Source organism: Engraulis encrasicolus, chromosome 5, assembly GCF_034702125.1.
Source record: "Engraulis encrasicolus isolate BLACKSEA-1 chromosome 5, IST_EnEncr_1.0, whole genome shotgun sequence".
Classification (NCBI taxonomy): Eukaryota; Metazoa; Chordata; class Actinopteri; order Clupeiformes; family Engraulidae; genus Engraulis; species Engraulis encrasicolus.
This window is the reverse complement of record NC_085861.1, coordinates 50133125-50149294: the sequence shown is the minus strand read 5'-3', so window position 1 is coordinate 50149294 and position 16170 is coordinate 50133125. Positions and strand designations below refer to the sequence as shown.

Genomic DNA, 16170 nt, shown 5'->3' with positions numbered 1-16170 from the left:
CATTCATCTCTCTCTCTGTCTCTCTCTCTCTCACTCGTTTCTTTTGCTTGGACACACACACACACACACACACACACACACACACACACACACACACACACACACACACACACACACACACACACACACACACACACACACACACACACACACACACACACACACACACACACACACACACACACACGACCACTATAACCATCTGTTAATCTCTCTTCCCTGTTGTCTCAAAACATCCATTTCAAAAACCTCATTCTTTCTTCAAGTTCACCTGTGACTTAAGAAAATCACTGAGAACAGGTGAACCAGTGTGAATTGAAAGGTCAGTTAGCTTTAAGCTAATGACCCAGTCCATCAAACAACAAATAAACAAACAAACAAACAAAACTTAAGAAATGTACTCAAATATCTCAGGTTTACAAGCTAGAGCCTCTCTGCCATCAGGTGGATCAAACATGTTCATCTAACACTGTGCGATCTGGTTATTGATTGTAATTGGTTCTTAATTGTTACAGCACTTCTTAAGAAATTTGGTCAGCGATTAAGTGCAACAGTGTTAGATAAGCAATAAGCCACTTGAGTCTGTGGGTTTGTGTTCGATTTATAACGGCTAAAGGGAGGTTTACCGGCACTCCGCTTCGTGTCGTGCCCCACTCCCCTTACCCTTTGTAAATTGAACACAAACCCACGGCCTCTCGTAGCTTATTCATGAAATATCACGTCAAAGGTGAATAAAGAGAATTCATGGTCAAGATTCTTTAACAACCTTGGCTACCTGTTTGCATTTGTCACTTCTGATAAGGTCAAATGGTAAGATGCACATCTGTGTGCTGCTCACCTGTTGCTGGCTCTGTTCCTCCAGGTTGAGCTTGACCTCCAGGGACTGCCGGGCCTCCAGGAAGGCCTTGCGGTGCTTGCGGTCAGCCATGTAGTAGGACATCACCCCCACGCAGATGGCACACAGGTAGATCACCACGTTGGCCAGGAGCTGCAGGAATACAGCAATGTATATATATACACACACATTTTTATAAATGTAGATTTTACCAATGCTGTTTAAATTGTGTACCTGTGTTTTTACATGTTATTTAAAATGTTAAATATAATATATTATTGATGCACATGTGAAAAATGAACCATATGACAAATGCTTCAAGAACACTGATGGCACAAAGTTGATCACCATGTCGACCAGGAGCTGCAGGAATATAGCAATACACAAATATGTTATGTTATATATTTATACTATGTATTATTTAAGTAATGTATACAGTGCGTGTGTGTGTGTGTGTGTGTGTGTGTGTGTGTGTGTGTGTGTGTGTGTGTGTGTGTGTGTGTGTGTGTGTGTGTAATTAACCACAAGACAGGGGTTCAGGAACAGAGGGTCCCAAAGTATATAAACCTGCTTTCTAAATATACTCTAGTCTCTATGTTATATTGAAGGTATCGCTTATTGGGTTATACTGTAGTGCTAATCAGGATATCTTTCCCAGATTTTGAGATGATTGCCTGCGCTCAAACTGTTTGTCTTCAGCATTTTTGCCTTTCATTTCTCAAACATTACTATCCCACCAGCCAACAAAACAGCTTTGTAAACCTGAATCAGCCAAAATGAAAGTTTACCTTTGTGAACCTAAAAAGCGTAAATCGGGCCCACATGGCAGCTTTGTAAACAGGATTGCTCACAGTCTGACATCCAACCATGCAAATGACAGGGAAGTAAAGCGTCCCAACGGGGAACTCCTGCATGCACCTGTACACAAAGGTTGCATTGTTGGCCTGGGGCTCATAGCTATAACATACAGGGAAGCTGACAGGGGTGGGCAACCATGTATGTTGTCAAGGGCCCAGGGAGAGGAGGGGCCCAGAATTGGGTCCTTATTCCATTGTCAGTATTAGGTGGGGGGGCCTTTCACATGACTTCGTCCTGGGCCCGGCCAAAGCGGTCAGCGGCCCTGATAACATACACGAAGGCAACAGGTATTTCAGATCAGCTCCGTGCCAATCGCTTACCCGATACAGGGAACTGACTATTACACAAAAGCAATGCTATCGTGACCCAGATATTGGCTTGCATGCATTGCACGCGTAACCTTGGTAATAGAGATCTTGCAAGTAGACACACACGAGGAGATGTTCACTAGATTCTCTTTGTTGTTCTCTCATGGTTCTCTTTGTTTCTTTCTTTTTCTCACCTCTTTATTGATGAATGACTGCCCATGACATCGCTGATTTCAATCAATGCACAAATTACTGTGCGTCTATGAATGCCTGAATAAAAGGAGTGGTGTTTGAGATGCAGTACACAGCTCTCTATGATGTCCCACCTTTAATGCTAAATCATTACATTACATTGTGTTACACTTAGCTGACGCTTCTGTCCAAAAGCGGCTTACAATTATGTCAAGGGTATTGGTTCCAGACCCTGGAGTAGTGTGGGGAAATGGGGATAGGTGTCTTGCTCAAGGGCACATCAGCCTTGGAGTGAGGTAGGGAGTGGAAGGGTGGGATTGGAATCTGCAACCCTCCCTAAGTCCACCTCCATAACCATTAGGCCACGGCTGTGAGCAAACCGTGTACTGCACCTGTACAGTAAAAGTGAATTTATGTATTTATTTTATTTTTAAAAATCTTCACTGGAGTGTGTGTGTGAGTACTGCTGGCCTCCTAGCTTGGTTTTGCTTTTGATTCTCCATTTCTGCTTTTGTAACAGCATTTCCACTGAGGCCAGAGGTATAGAGGTAGGTAGGCCACTGCTACACCAAAGGCCTTAAGTTACATCACATTGCACTTAGCTGACACTCCTATTCAGAATGCTTTACTATGCAAGTCAGGTTGCAGTTGGAGCATGACGACAGTATATGTGTGTGTGGGTGTGTGGGTGTGTGTGTGTGTGTGTGTGTGTGTGTGTGTGTGTGTGTGTGTGTGTGTGTGTGTGTTTCTGGTGCTCCCCTCCTGCTGGAGTACCCTCATTTTCTGTTTTCCGTGCCAGAGAGTCCCATGGGGAGCCACCATGCTACTGAACACACACATCACTGCTGAGAGGGAGGGAGACCTAGCAGGAGGACCTGAATCTACCCTACAAACACAGGGAGCATACATGCACACGTGCACAAACACACACGCACGCACGCACGCAGGTCATAGATACCACTTCCATATGACCCGCCTAATACACCAGCAGTGAAAACAGACGAAGCAGAAAGGTTTTGTGTAAAATGGAGCAAAGAAAGAAGTAGGCCTAGTGCACATCTACCTCTGCATGTATGTGAGATATACCCATGCACACAGCACACTTTGATACCGTTACTGATATACATTGGGTGCTTTAAGAGTCTGAACGCTAAGTAGGGATGTAAATAATAATCGAAATGTATCGATATATCACGATATAATCTGATCGCATTGTATTGTGGGGCATTCTTAAATATCGAATCGAAAACAATCGAATCGCTGGCCCCTGCCCAATGCCCTAGCTCCATAATATTACAGAAATGGAAAAGCAATTGGAAAAAAGTTGAATTGAATCCTATTGTATCCTATCGTGGGGTATTCTTAAGTATCGAAAATAATCGAATTGCATTGAATAATACGATTTTCGATATTGAATCGTATCGTCATGGAGGCTGTGATTTACACCCCTAGTCTTAACGCTAAGTAACTCATGGGGACAGGCTCCATAAATCATAATCCCATTACTAATCAGGACCAATCTAGTGCTCCACCATACTGGGGTCAGGCTTGGTTAAAAATGTTTCGTCACTGTAATAACACATCGATCGCAGTGGAGTGGAAAACAGGGGATGGGGAATGGCTGCTTAGCCTCTTAGCAGGGACCAGTATATACCCCCCCCCTTCCCCCCCAGGACGTGACTCTGTGACAGCCTTTTACTGAGAAACAAAAGGGGGGTGAGACTGCTGATGGTGATGGGGGAATTGCGTGGTATTGACCACTCAAAAAAATCTATGCCCATTCCCCAGCCCGGCCAGCACTACAGAAGCCCAGTCCGGCATGCATTCCCCTTCTGCTAACGTCAAGTGCTCGAGCGTGTCCAATGGGGTTGTCCCCGGGCAACACTGAGCTACGCGCACACAGGATTACATAACGCGCTCATGCCGCCAAAGGTCCACTTTGTTCCCCACAAACTGATAGCAACTTCTAAGCTGTGCAATGATTTTGATGAAGAAAGTCCTGTTACTGATAGCTTAAGGGCTGCTCCACTTTACTGCAGGAATATACCTCTTTTGTAGCACACTGTACAACAACAAAGACATATTCTCCCCCCATCACATATGCTGTGCACAAACGAGCGAGAGAGAGAGAGAGAGAGAGAGAGAGAGAGAGAGAGAGAGGGGGAGAGAGACAGAGAGACAGAACAACGCTATAATGCTGCCATGTCTTGTCAAATCGCAGCCATCATGCTCCACATCACGAGCCAGGCTATGGCCTCCTAGTGATGGTGTGATGCAACACCTTCAGTGTTACTTCTCGTCAGGCAAGGAGCAATACAAATATCGTTTCTGAGCTTTGGAGAAATTGGGAACTCCACCCACTTTGTCGGGAAGCAATCAACTTTGAGCAGATCCAACGCTCCTGGGTAGAGGCGTGTTCAAGGCAGTGATGTGGTTTCAGCAGATACGTTCTATTGGGCCTAAGGACATTTTTGGTTTAAATGTTTCAGCACAGCCTTTTCAGGCCTCGGCCAGTAGCAAGCCGAGGGAGGCAGGTTAATCAGGCCGTTTGGGAATCGGCAATTCATTATGTTCTTGGTCAGACCAAAATCTCGGTACGAGATTTGAAATTTGATGATAACCAGGCAACCAAGTCACAGCAATCACTGCAAATGCTACCCATCCGTACCTTTTAAAACACGCATGTCCTTTTTGCACCTGACTTCACACCTACCCTTCATCTCTGTGAGTCATCGTAATAGGTGCAGACTCACACCTTCCCTCTTTTTTTTCTCTTTTCATGCTTAACTGAGATCTTCACACATGTGTGGTCATTTATAGGCTGCCTGCTGTTCATCTTATGTAGCTGTAGCCATGTGTGTGTGGGACAAAGTGTCTAACATCTTACCAAGTATACCAGGGGTTGGACAAAATAACTGAAACACCTGTCGTTTTAGTGTGGACTGTTGGCCAATCTTCATTAATTGCCCGAAGTGTGAAGAGTCAATTAGCAGGGTTAGAGAGCAGTTTTGCTCAGCATTTTGCAATGCACACAACATTATGGGTGACATATCAGAGTTCAAAAAGGAAAAATTCTTGATGCGCGTGTAACTGTTTCATCTTTGACCAAGACAGCAAGTCTTTGTGATGTATGTATGGAATAGCGGCCGATGAGGTGTCCCGATATCAAGGGAAATAATGGACGAGGCAGAGCGTTATAACAGCCAGACGGCGCAGCCGAAGGGCTGTTCGCTTCGCCAAGTCCATTTTCCCTTGATATCAAGACACCTCGAAGGCCGCTATTCCGCTTATCACCTGGTTACCAGCATTTCAATATAAATGTATTAATATGTTGATAGGCTTCGTGAGAAAGTAGATTAACCACTGCGCTTGGTACGTTGCTATGGGCACCACTTCCTAATCTAGTGAGACACGCTTCTGTCGGAGGCATGTAAGGACATGTGCAGAACGTTGGGGTGACTTGTTGGGGTGACTTGTTGGGTTTATGACTTGACAAGCAGATGTGAATTAGTAACAGGGTCTTGACTAGACAACCAGATGCGATAGAACTAACAACGCGATCTTGACTAGACAACCAGATGCAATAGAATTAGTAACGGCACTTCGCCAGAAAGTTAGAAAAGAAGCAATTTAGAGTCTTAGACGCCCGCACGCCCGCATGATATTATAGGTGTCCTGCTACCGGGGAATAAAGGACACCTGCTCAGCCAATCAGAAGACGTTCCGTCTGCTCACCGGCTGATAACAAGAGCCACGGTATCGAAGGTAATGTCTGCATACCACCAAGAAGGATGAACCACATCAAACAGGATTATCTGTGGACGCAAGAGGAAGCTGTCTCAAAAGGATGTTTGAGTGACAGGCTGTGTATATATTGACCCTCTGGAGCTGTCGATGAACTGTTCTGGTGGAAACAGGAGAGTTGAGATGCACATTTAATTCTACCGTGATTTGGACAGCTGTGGTTTTATGCTTTTTTTAATACGGTCACCTAAATATCCCTTTCAGAGAATTCAGACAGCTTCCTCTTGTGTCCACACAGTTAATCACAATGTACTACTCCCTTTTTTCAAAATACCGGTACATCATCTTATATTTTGGATGCAAATACTCATCTAGCTCATTCATCACATGTCATTGCAAGCATCTATGCACCAGGGATCCACTGACATACAGAGGAGGTCAGAGTTATGGTCTAACCCATCACTCCTCTGGCCTCAATGGACACATCCACACACATGCACACACCACTTCTCTTATGATATCTGCACCACATTCTGGTATGGTCCCCACCTACCTGTTTTTAAAAAACAAATAAAACGCAGCCTAATCTGAGTTATGAAAATGTATGCAATAGTCTCATTCGCCAAGATCATCTTTAAAGAGTGCAACTCACGGGTGTCAAACATAAGGCCCCAGGGGCCAGATGCGGCCCACCCAATGGTTCAATCCAACCCCACACTTGTAGAGAGAGGGGGAAAAAACTAAGAATGCAAAAAAAGATCTCTAGTTTATTACAAAGTTGTTGCATGAGTCTGATATTTCAGATTTTCAATGCTTGAGAACAATGTTATTGCTCGTCATTGTACAGTCAGTGCTCCCAATATAAACCATCTTCATCCACCTTGAGATGATTGATAGCAATGAGATTCTGATAAGAACCAGAAATGTGCGATATTTCGCAATTACGATACTATTCTGACCCACTTGCGATCAAATTGGCTGTATGTGGCCCCAGGACTGAAATTAGTTCGACACCCCTGGTTTAACTGTAAGCAGCTTGAAAAGTACAGTATTTAGCCATTTGCACAAAGAGACTTCAGTTCTAATTGTGATGTAGAAATCATTCATTCTTCATGACTATGTTCTTGTTCTGAATCCAGCTTTGTTGACCAGGTATGCATATACAGTACAGTAAGGCATTTGACTCCAAGGCTGTTGTCTAAAGGCTTCCTTAACTGAGCAACAATGGCCAGAGCCATATCTTGCCTTTCATTCATGCATTTAATAAATGTATTTATTTATTTGCCATTTCTGGAATTGTCAGATGGAGAGGCTACTGGCTACAATCTAACTCAATGAAAAAGCATTGGTATTGCCACACTGTTAAAAGGAGCAAGGTCTTATGAAGGTTTTCTTTTTACATTTCCTTAACACATTGATTGAAAATTTCCTCTTTTACACTCACACACTTTGAGAAGAAAATGGTGGATTCACAAGCAACTTGTTGTGCCAATATGGCTCATGTTGGGGAGCAGTGGGTTCCTTATTTGCATTAACTCAGGCTGGGCAGCACGACTGATCTGGTGGGCTTTAGTTCATTTCAAACCCCACAGATAAACACAACTTTTAAACAGGATCTGTTCTTTGTTCACATGAGACCTCAGGTACAAATACCAGCTATGGTGCATGCATTTCCTCAAGCTTAATTTGCAAGTATTTGCTTAAATCATGTTGGCATAAAACACCAAAATTAACAACATTGGGTTTTGTGGTTTATGGGAGTGTGGTCTTCATTTGTTTGAGGCAAAAAAACATAGAAATGTTTTTCTACTATTAAAATGTTGCTGCTCTCATCCACCTACATCAAACCACCTGTTTTTAATCCCTGCTATACACAGAGCTGTCCATGGTCCCTATATCCATATATCAGATATCGCACTTGGGATGGCAAGTGTGTCTACAGTCCAAATTTAGCTGATGCAACACGTGTCAAATCAAATCAATAAAACAGATTTTTTCAAATAAGCACTTCCAAAAAAACAAGGATTTTTGATTCTACAGTACAGAGCAATGGAATATGTTACTATGGAATATGAAATCCTACTACAACATCGCAACAGTAATTCCAAACTTAATCCTCAAACTCTTTTCAGGCAACTATGAATGAACCTTTGCTCCCATTTAATTCCACCATGGTCTAGTTCTCATGGCTTAGTTTAATTCAACTTTGTACAGGCCAGGGATTGGTTTTGTTTGGTGAAGATTGTGCACATGCCAATAAAAGGTGCAGGACAAAAGGCTGACTGTAATTTTGGAGTGAGGAGTCCGCACACTTAATTTTTTTTCTTTGTTTCTTCATTCCATGGCAGGATAGGTTGACGTTTAGACTGTCGTCTTCATCAGATGAAGAATCTGATGAAGACAACAATCGGAAAACTCATCCAGTGTTTCCCATACATTGAGGAAACTATAATGGCGCACCGCCATAGTTTAAATTTGGCTGCCATAGTTTCCGGAAATGTAAAAATATATATATATACATTTTTTTTTACTTTTTTTTCAAACAATTTCCGTTTTAAAAAACGATTTGAAAAACGATTTCCTTCGCATTTCTCTCCTGGAATAAATACATCCTATAGAGAAAACCATGAGTGCTTGAAAGACAGAGGGATCAAAAGCCTAATCAAGTTGTTGTAGTTAACTTGGGTTTGGGAGCAATAAAAAGCCTTCAGAGAAGGGACAGTTGGGATGAGTTTACTGACACTCCCCAGGCTTTGTTTTACAGTTGTATTATAAGGAGTTAGGTGACAGGCCTTCATTGACACAGCAGAGGAGACATCGAGCTGCATATAGAAATGAATGTGAATATAGACGTAAATGTGTAATATGCTGTTCAGCCCTTTTACTGGGAGGAATTTTGAAAAACTGGCCCTGTGACCAGCACCCCCCATGTAGAATGTGTACGCCTATGTGTGTGGGGGAAAAGGCATACAGTAGCCTACTCTTTTAGACCCTTTTTGTCTGAGCGTTAACAATTTCACAGTGCTCCTAAATTCTTATCTGTGCTCCTATTTTGTTTTTTGTTTTTTTCATTACATAGACCCCTGCATGAGGGACGAATTAAAAGTGTGTTGCAAACAGAAATGATTCACTGTAGACTGCATTTTTTAATATAAATGACAATGTACTAGGCCTACTATACAAGTCATGGGTAAAATCTTATGTAATTTCTCAAAACATAAATGGCTGAAATGTATAGATTCTCCATGCGCCAATGTCATACTTAACTCATTGTATTGCTGTTTTGCATTTACGCCGCACACATTTCCATGTGGATCTGTCCCTCCTAACTATTTATCAGCACCCCTAAGCCAACATTCCCCACTCATCTGTCTCCATAGCCCTCCTCTCCACTTTGCTTACTATTCTCCTGACTACCTCCAAACCCAGACTTGTCAATCAGATTTCCAGACGGAAACCTGTGATTCATCGCTCCAGAGAACACGTCTCCACTGCTCTACAGTCCCTCCCAGAACCTTTGGCATCTATCCATGCTGTTGAAACAACAGCTAATAACCTGACTTTCAATGAATCAACAGACTTCAGACTTTGTATGAAAGCCACAACAACTGTCTTCCATGCTCTCTTTTTCATCCCACCCCTGACATACTCAATGATGTTCATGTCTGGATAGGGTACTGGGCTGGCCGATCCTGTCCCCAAGCGACAAGACTTGACAACAAGACTGTTATGCGAATTTGAAGAAAGTGGATTGAAAGTGGATTCAAATGGTCATAAAAAGGTGCTACTTAAGTTCACCACAGTTACCCAAGGAAGTAGAACTCTGGGTGATTATTTCCCATGACATAAAATGCCACACACTGCGGAATGGTGTATGTGGGTGTGTCGTAGATCAAAGAACCCTCTCCAAAGGCCGCCAGGAATTTGCAAGGCCTAATTCTGACAAAAATGAAGGCTAATGGGACTATATACTTTGAAATCATGACTTTACTGTGACTCTAAACATGCACCTGCATATGGCCAATGATTTTCTGAAGGGGCAAGAGTGATTCAGTGATGACATCATAAGTGTGACGCCTGAGCTGTGTATTTGAAGTGACTTATTTGTTCATTTTTCACAGTATTTTTTGTAGGCAACAAAACTTTTGTCTTGCCACAATCTGCTCTGTCTGTGTTCATTAAAATAACATTCTTTGGTACAACAAATGTATTTTTGTACATAAAAGGAAATTTGGGAGAGTTGTAGCCTTCTGAAGCCAATTGGTTAATTGAAAGTCAGGTTATTAGCTGTTGTTCAAACAAAATGAATAGGCGACAAAACTTATGGGAAGTCCAGTGGGGATGGGCTTTACACCACAGCATACGACGCTTTGCATCGCACTTGGTGATGTATGGCTTGGATGCAGATGCTCGGCCATGGAAATCCTCTCTGCATACAGAGAAAGCGCTCTGATCTGGAGGTCACATGAAGTTTGGAGCTCTGTGGCAATTGGCTGTGCAGAAAGTCGACCACCTTTTTGCACTTTCATGCACTTCAGCATCTGCTGAGCCCTCTCTGTCGTTTACGTGGCCTCCCACTTCGTGGCTGAATTGTTGTTGTTCCAAAAATCTTACTTTTTTCTTATAATAAAGCTGACAGTTGAATGTGGAATACTTAGGAGAGGGGACATTTCATCAGGTGGCATCCAATGACCATTTCCACACTGGAGTTCACTGACCTCCTGTGAGTGGCCAATTCTTCCACAAATATTTGTAAAGACAGTCTGCATGCCAGGGTGCTTTATTTTATACACCTTTGGTCTTTGAGCTTTGGCGATTAGGACACCTGTTTCTGATCATTTGGATGGGTGAGAGAATACTTTTGGTAATATTACTGGTAGTATTTGGTAACATTAGTGGTTTTGGTAATAAGTGGAACATTTTATTTTTCTTTCATCATGTTTTTATTGTTTTATCATATCTTTATTTTCTTATATATTTATCTCATTTTATGTACAAAGGTCCTATAGATACTATCCTTGTCACTGTGCGACTCCATATCCCTTCAATAGGATGCACAACTTGTTGATATTGACTAAGTGTCCAGTGTGGAATGGTTGTATATGTGTGTCCTAAATGCTTAAGATGTTTTGTCTTGTATGAGATCACTTATCTGCAAAGCAAATCTACCTTTGGGTACTAATAAAGTTATCTAATCTAATCTCAGGTAGCCTACGTTGTATAGAGTTTATGTAAACGTCTGGTTTCAACTGTACGTTGACCAGCTGTGCATCCTAACGTACAGTCATTTTGTCCACTACCGTCACCAAAAATGCCCTCTACCCCTGTCACTCCGCCTCTCTCGTCTGTGGTCTGAGCACCTAGTCCCACTTCTTCATCTTTCACGACCCATCCCTCATCCCTCTCTCACCTGTCGTCCAAGCACCCGTCCCTGGATGAATTCCTACTCCCTGTGTCCTGTCTTCTGTCTGGTGCCAGCAAGTGTGCTGCAAATACAACTGCCCCACAGAGACAAGTAAAGTTCTAACTCACTCACTCACTCACTCATCCCCCTTACCCCTATACTGTCCCACTCCTCATCCCTGTGCACAGGGTCAAAGACGTCCAAAATGGCATTGTCATTCAGTGTAACGGATACCTTCTGCTGACTGTAACTGTAAAAAACATGACTCTTTTTATTTTATTTTTTTCCAGTGAATTCATGAAAGCCTCGGCTGTCATCCATTCACTTGAAACTATTTAAAAATCATGTTTTTTTTTACCGTTACAGTCAGCAGAAGGTATCCGTTACACTGAATGACAATGCCATTTTGGACGTCTTTGACCCACAGTTACAGTACATGCACAACATATTCCAACTTCAAATGGAACAGTGTCAGCATTCGGTTTAAAACAACTTCCGGAATATTCTTTTTGCATGTGTGAAAGAGCGCCGTGCTGCTGGAATACCCCCAGCGTCCAGCCACAAATAGGGCAAGTTTTCATGACGTTCGTGTGCAAAGCGAATACTACCAATATTCCTCAAGTGAAGAGAAAATCTGAAGTGCTCAGGGAATTGTAGAGAAAAAATCTTGAAGGTGCTCTTTTTGTGCAAAAATATTAAAAAGCCTTTATTGAAACATGGCTATTAAGTTTAAAAACATGGGAGCAGAGACCCACGCGTAGCAGCTCAAGCCTCCTAACTTAATAGCCATGTTTCAATAAAGGCTTTTTCATATTTTTGCACAAGAAGAGTGCCTTGGACTCCCTTTTTTGACTACCAATATTCCGTTTGAAATCCGAAAATTCCCTGCATGTAACTACACTCCCCGTCATGCCCATTCCACCCATCTCAAGCCTCACCTGTCATTCCATCACCCCATTCCACCCCTCTCCAACCTCACCCATCGTCCCATCACACATCACGCTCTGACCCACCTGTCGTCCAAGCATACCTCCCTGGATGTAGTCCTGCAGACTATCTGTCTACCCCTTCCCACAGTTCCACTCCTATTCCCTGTCTCACCCATCACCCCATCCCACCACTCGCAAGCCAGACCTGTCACCCCATCACCCCATCACCCCCTCTCTACCACCTCACCTCTCTCCAACCTTAACGGTTGTGCCAGCCGGGCCCCATCCCACCACTCTCAAACCTCACCTGTTGTCCCATCACCCGATCCCACCACTCTACCACCTTATCTATCATTCCATCCCACCACTCTTAAGCCTCACCAGTCATACCCTTTGTCATCACTCTCAAACCTCACCCGTCATCTCATCCTACCTCATCTGTCACCCCATCCCACTGCTCTTCAATCTCACCCGTCATTCAAGCCTCATCCCACCACAATACCACCTCACCTGTCGCGCCATCACATCACCCTCGACTCTATCTCACCTGTCAGCCCAGCCCCATCCCCATCCCACCGCTCTCAAACCTCACCTGTCATCCCAGCCTCATCCCACCGCTCTCAAACCTCACCTGTCATCCGAGTCCCATCCCACCACTCTCAAACCTCGCCCGTTGTCTCATCACCCAATCCCACTACTCTACCACCTATCCCCATCACCTCATCCCACCACTCTGAAACCTCACCCGTCATCCCATCCCACCACGCTCAATCCTCACCTGCCGTCCAAGCCCCATCTCACCTCACCTGTAGTCCAATCACACCACCCTTCACTCTCACCTGTCATCCAAACCCCATCCCACCCCTCTACCATCTCACCTTGTCAACCCACCCCACTCTTCAAACCTCACCCGTCATCCCATACCACTGCTCTCAAACCTTACCTGCCGTCCGAGCCCCATCCCCTCACTGTTCAACCTAATCTGTCGTCCGAGCCCCATCCCCCCCACTGTTCAACCTCACCTGTCCCTGTCGTCCAAGCCCCATCCCACAGCTCTCAAACCTCACCTGTCATCCAAGCCCCATCCCACCGCTCTCAAACCTCACCTGTCGTCCAAGCGCGCCTCCCTGGATGTCCTCCTGCATTTGCTGGGCGATGGTGACCCCCAGCACCAGCGTGTGCACGCCGCAGGAGACGGCGGTGAGCAGCACGATGGGCGCCAGGCGCATGGGCAGCGTCAGGAAGCTGGAGAAGCTGAAGAAGGCCTGCCAGCCCACCGTGTCACTGGGCTGGTGGAAGCGGGCAAAGTTCAGGCCCAGGTGGCAGAAGATCTGGGCGGCGATGAGCACCCACAGGGCGTAGGGCACCAGGCGGCGTGACACGCGCTCCGGCAGCCAGCCGAAGCGGCACAGCAGGTAGATGACCGCGTCGGCCACCAGCCCCGCCGTGGCCACGGCGACTGAGGCCAGCTTGTCGGTGGTGTAGACCACGGCGCACATGACGATGATGTAGCAGTCGAAGAACGCCGCAAAGGCCACCAGAACCAGCAGCGTGTCGTGCCGCTGGCGCCGGAAGTAGGTCTGGTAGAGGTTCTCCAGGGACTCCGGCGCGAAGGTGAGGCGCATGAAGCGCGGCAGGCACAGGCAGCAGCCCTGGCTGCGCACCGTCACCTCGTGCGTGCGCCCCACCGCCTGGCCCGGGTCTGAGGGCAGAGTCACAGAGCAGTCGGTGATCTCCGCCGAGTACTCCGGCTCGGAGAAGGCCCGGTTCCGGGGCATGGCGAAGACTCGGTTCCTGTTCTTCGTCGTGCTTGCGTTATGGGGGACAGTCAATGCATGAGAGTCTTACTTGCCCGAGGAGGGCAAGTGGATTATACACATGGTGTGACAAGTGTTAGCGTGAGATCCTTGCCAATGCATTGTGCTCGGATGGTCACATCATACTATTCCTGAGATTGAATTAGAATCTGGTAAGTCTCTTGATTGCCAAGTCATCCATGTTCAAAGGGATATTAATCACGTTTTGATTCAGAAGGTTCACATCGGTCATTTCTAACAGCGACGTGACGACAGTGGTTACTAACAGCGTTGCACAGTGATGCTGCGTGCGTGGCTGGTACTTCAGCGCTTAAAATGCATTTTCGTGAGGGTTAACAGGTTGGGAGCTGTGGGATGTACAACGCATACATCGTGTATCGCAGGCTACATGTCTAACGCTGAAGATGAAGGGGAAAGAATAGCTCTACACGGTGACAGCTGTCAGAGGGCCGAAAACACTCAACAATGCGTTGAAAATTGCCTTCATGAAACCTAGACACCATGAAAGGTTCGTTGTTTACATTGTCATCTCCTTCACACCGCCTCCCATCCACTAAGGTCGCCACCATCGCACACCCGGGGTTTCCATGGTGAAACCCTCACACAGGAGAGAAAAAAAACATTGACATTTCCCAGAAATTGTCCTTAATTGTATGGCACCTCAAACGGGCTGGATATGCGATTGCACGTCTCAGCAAAATGACTAGAACCGTCACAGAAAGAAGAGGTGATATAAGAGGGCGGCATTAATAAAAACGAATAGCTTTTCGTTAATATAGTCGGATTGGGTAAATCAATGTATCTACCCATTCGTGGAGGCAATTTCTTGGATTGACTATTGATCTCAGCTTCTTTTGACGCTCTCCGCCTTATGGTGTCTCCGGATTTTCGTATGACTACTGCACAGACGGGAAATACATGTTGCGCGCGCTCTGCCGCTAATAAATAATGAAATAAATAAATAAATAGTCTCATAAATTAAAATGCGATTATTTGGTCAGTGTGCACGTATTTTGGCATGTAGCCTACTGACAAAGAAATGATCAGAGCGCATCCATTCCACACATTTGATTAATTCAAAGCTATGCTATCTGACAAGTCTATGGCCAGTAACTGAGCATAGCAAAACACCCGTCGCTTGCCATTTGAACAAGCAGATGCCACCTCATGACAAGATCAGCCGTCCTCCCTCTGTCTATTGCATTTGAAACCATGTGTCAGTGGGGAGCCCGAAGACCATCAAATCACACAGATCAATGTTGCACATGTACTTGCCTCTACGTCATAACACTACAGCAAGGATAGCCAATATGGAACATCGCGAAGTTGCACCTTTGATTTCAGCTTTTCAGTAACCTTGCTTGCATTTGTTGCGTTCGTTATCCAGTGGGTCTTGCAAGAGAGCTATCATCATAGTTCAAGGCGAATCAAAGCAAAAACATCCATGGTCGCATAGACCGCCATAAAGCACCCAGCCTTGGTATTTAGCCTTCCGTCTCGTTCACGAATCCTCCCACACTTCTGGGTTCAGAAGTCAGTTGAGTCTGCCGTGTATGCGCCCCCACTCTATTCGCACAGAGCAATCACAGGCGTAGCACACGAAACGCAGAAGCTCTCTATCTTTACTGCACATTCCAAAATATCCTTCCGTGATTTCTTTCTGCTCGCGCTGCCCGGAGTCGCTGTTGCCTTCTCACCCTCGCTTCCCACTTTCTACCCCACACACAAGCCCGTCCCCTCACCCCTCCTCTTGGCGCCACCTTTTTTTTCGCAGTCTTGGACTGAGTGTAGGCGTGAGAGACAAAATATGGGCAGAAATGGACTAGGCTACTCTTTTGGAGACTTTAAAAATATCTGCTGTATCTGTGTGTAGGAGAACTTCCGTCAGTGCAGAATTTCCCCAGTTTGTGCGAGAGAGCGTTAAGCGCCTTTACGCATTGTAGGCTATGCTGTAGGCATCTCCCGCCACCACTTTCCGTTGTGAAAGCGTTAATTTAACGCGAAGCTACAGTGTATGAACAGTGTTGAAATGAACTCTTTGGAACTCAATTAAATAACACTGGCCATTTGGTCCACTCTACAC

General features: G+C 45.1%; 1 protein-coding gene across 1 annotated transcript in view; it reads right to left on the bottom strand.

The window, feature by feature from the left end:
* The window catches only part of adcy3a (adenylate cyclase 3a), a 44931-nt gene extending 29151 nt beyond the window's left edge, over window positions 1–15780 (bottom strand). The window contains exons 1-2 of the mRNA XM_063199632.1: window positions 13377–15780; window positions 839–988 (exon numbers count right to left, since the gene is read on the bottom strand). Coding sequence (XP_063055702.1) covers window positions 839–988; window positions 13377–14048 — 822 coding nt within the window. The 5' untranslated portion in view covers window positions 14049–15780. The remainder of the gene's footprint in view (window positions 1–838; window positions 989–13376) is intronic.
* Between the last annotated feature and the right edge of the window lie 390 nt (window positions 15781–16170).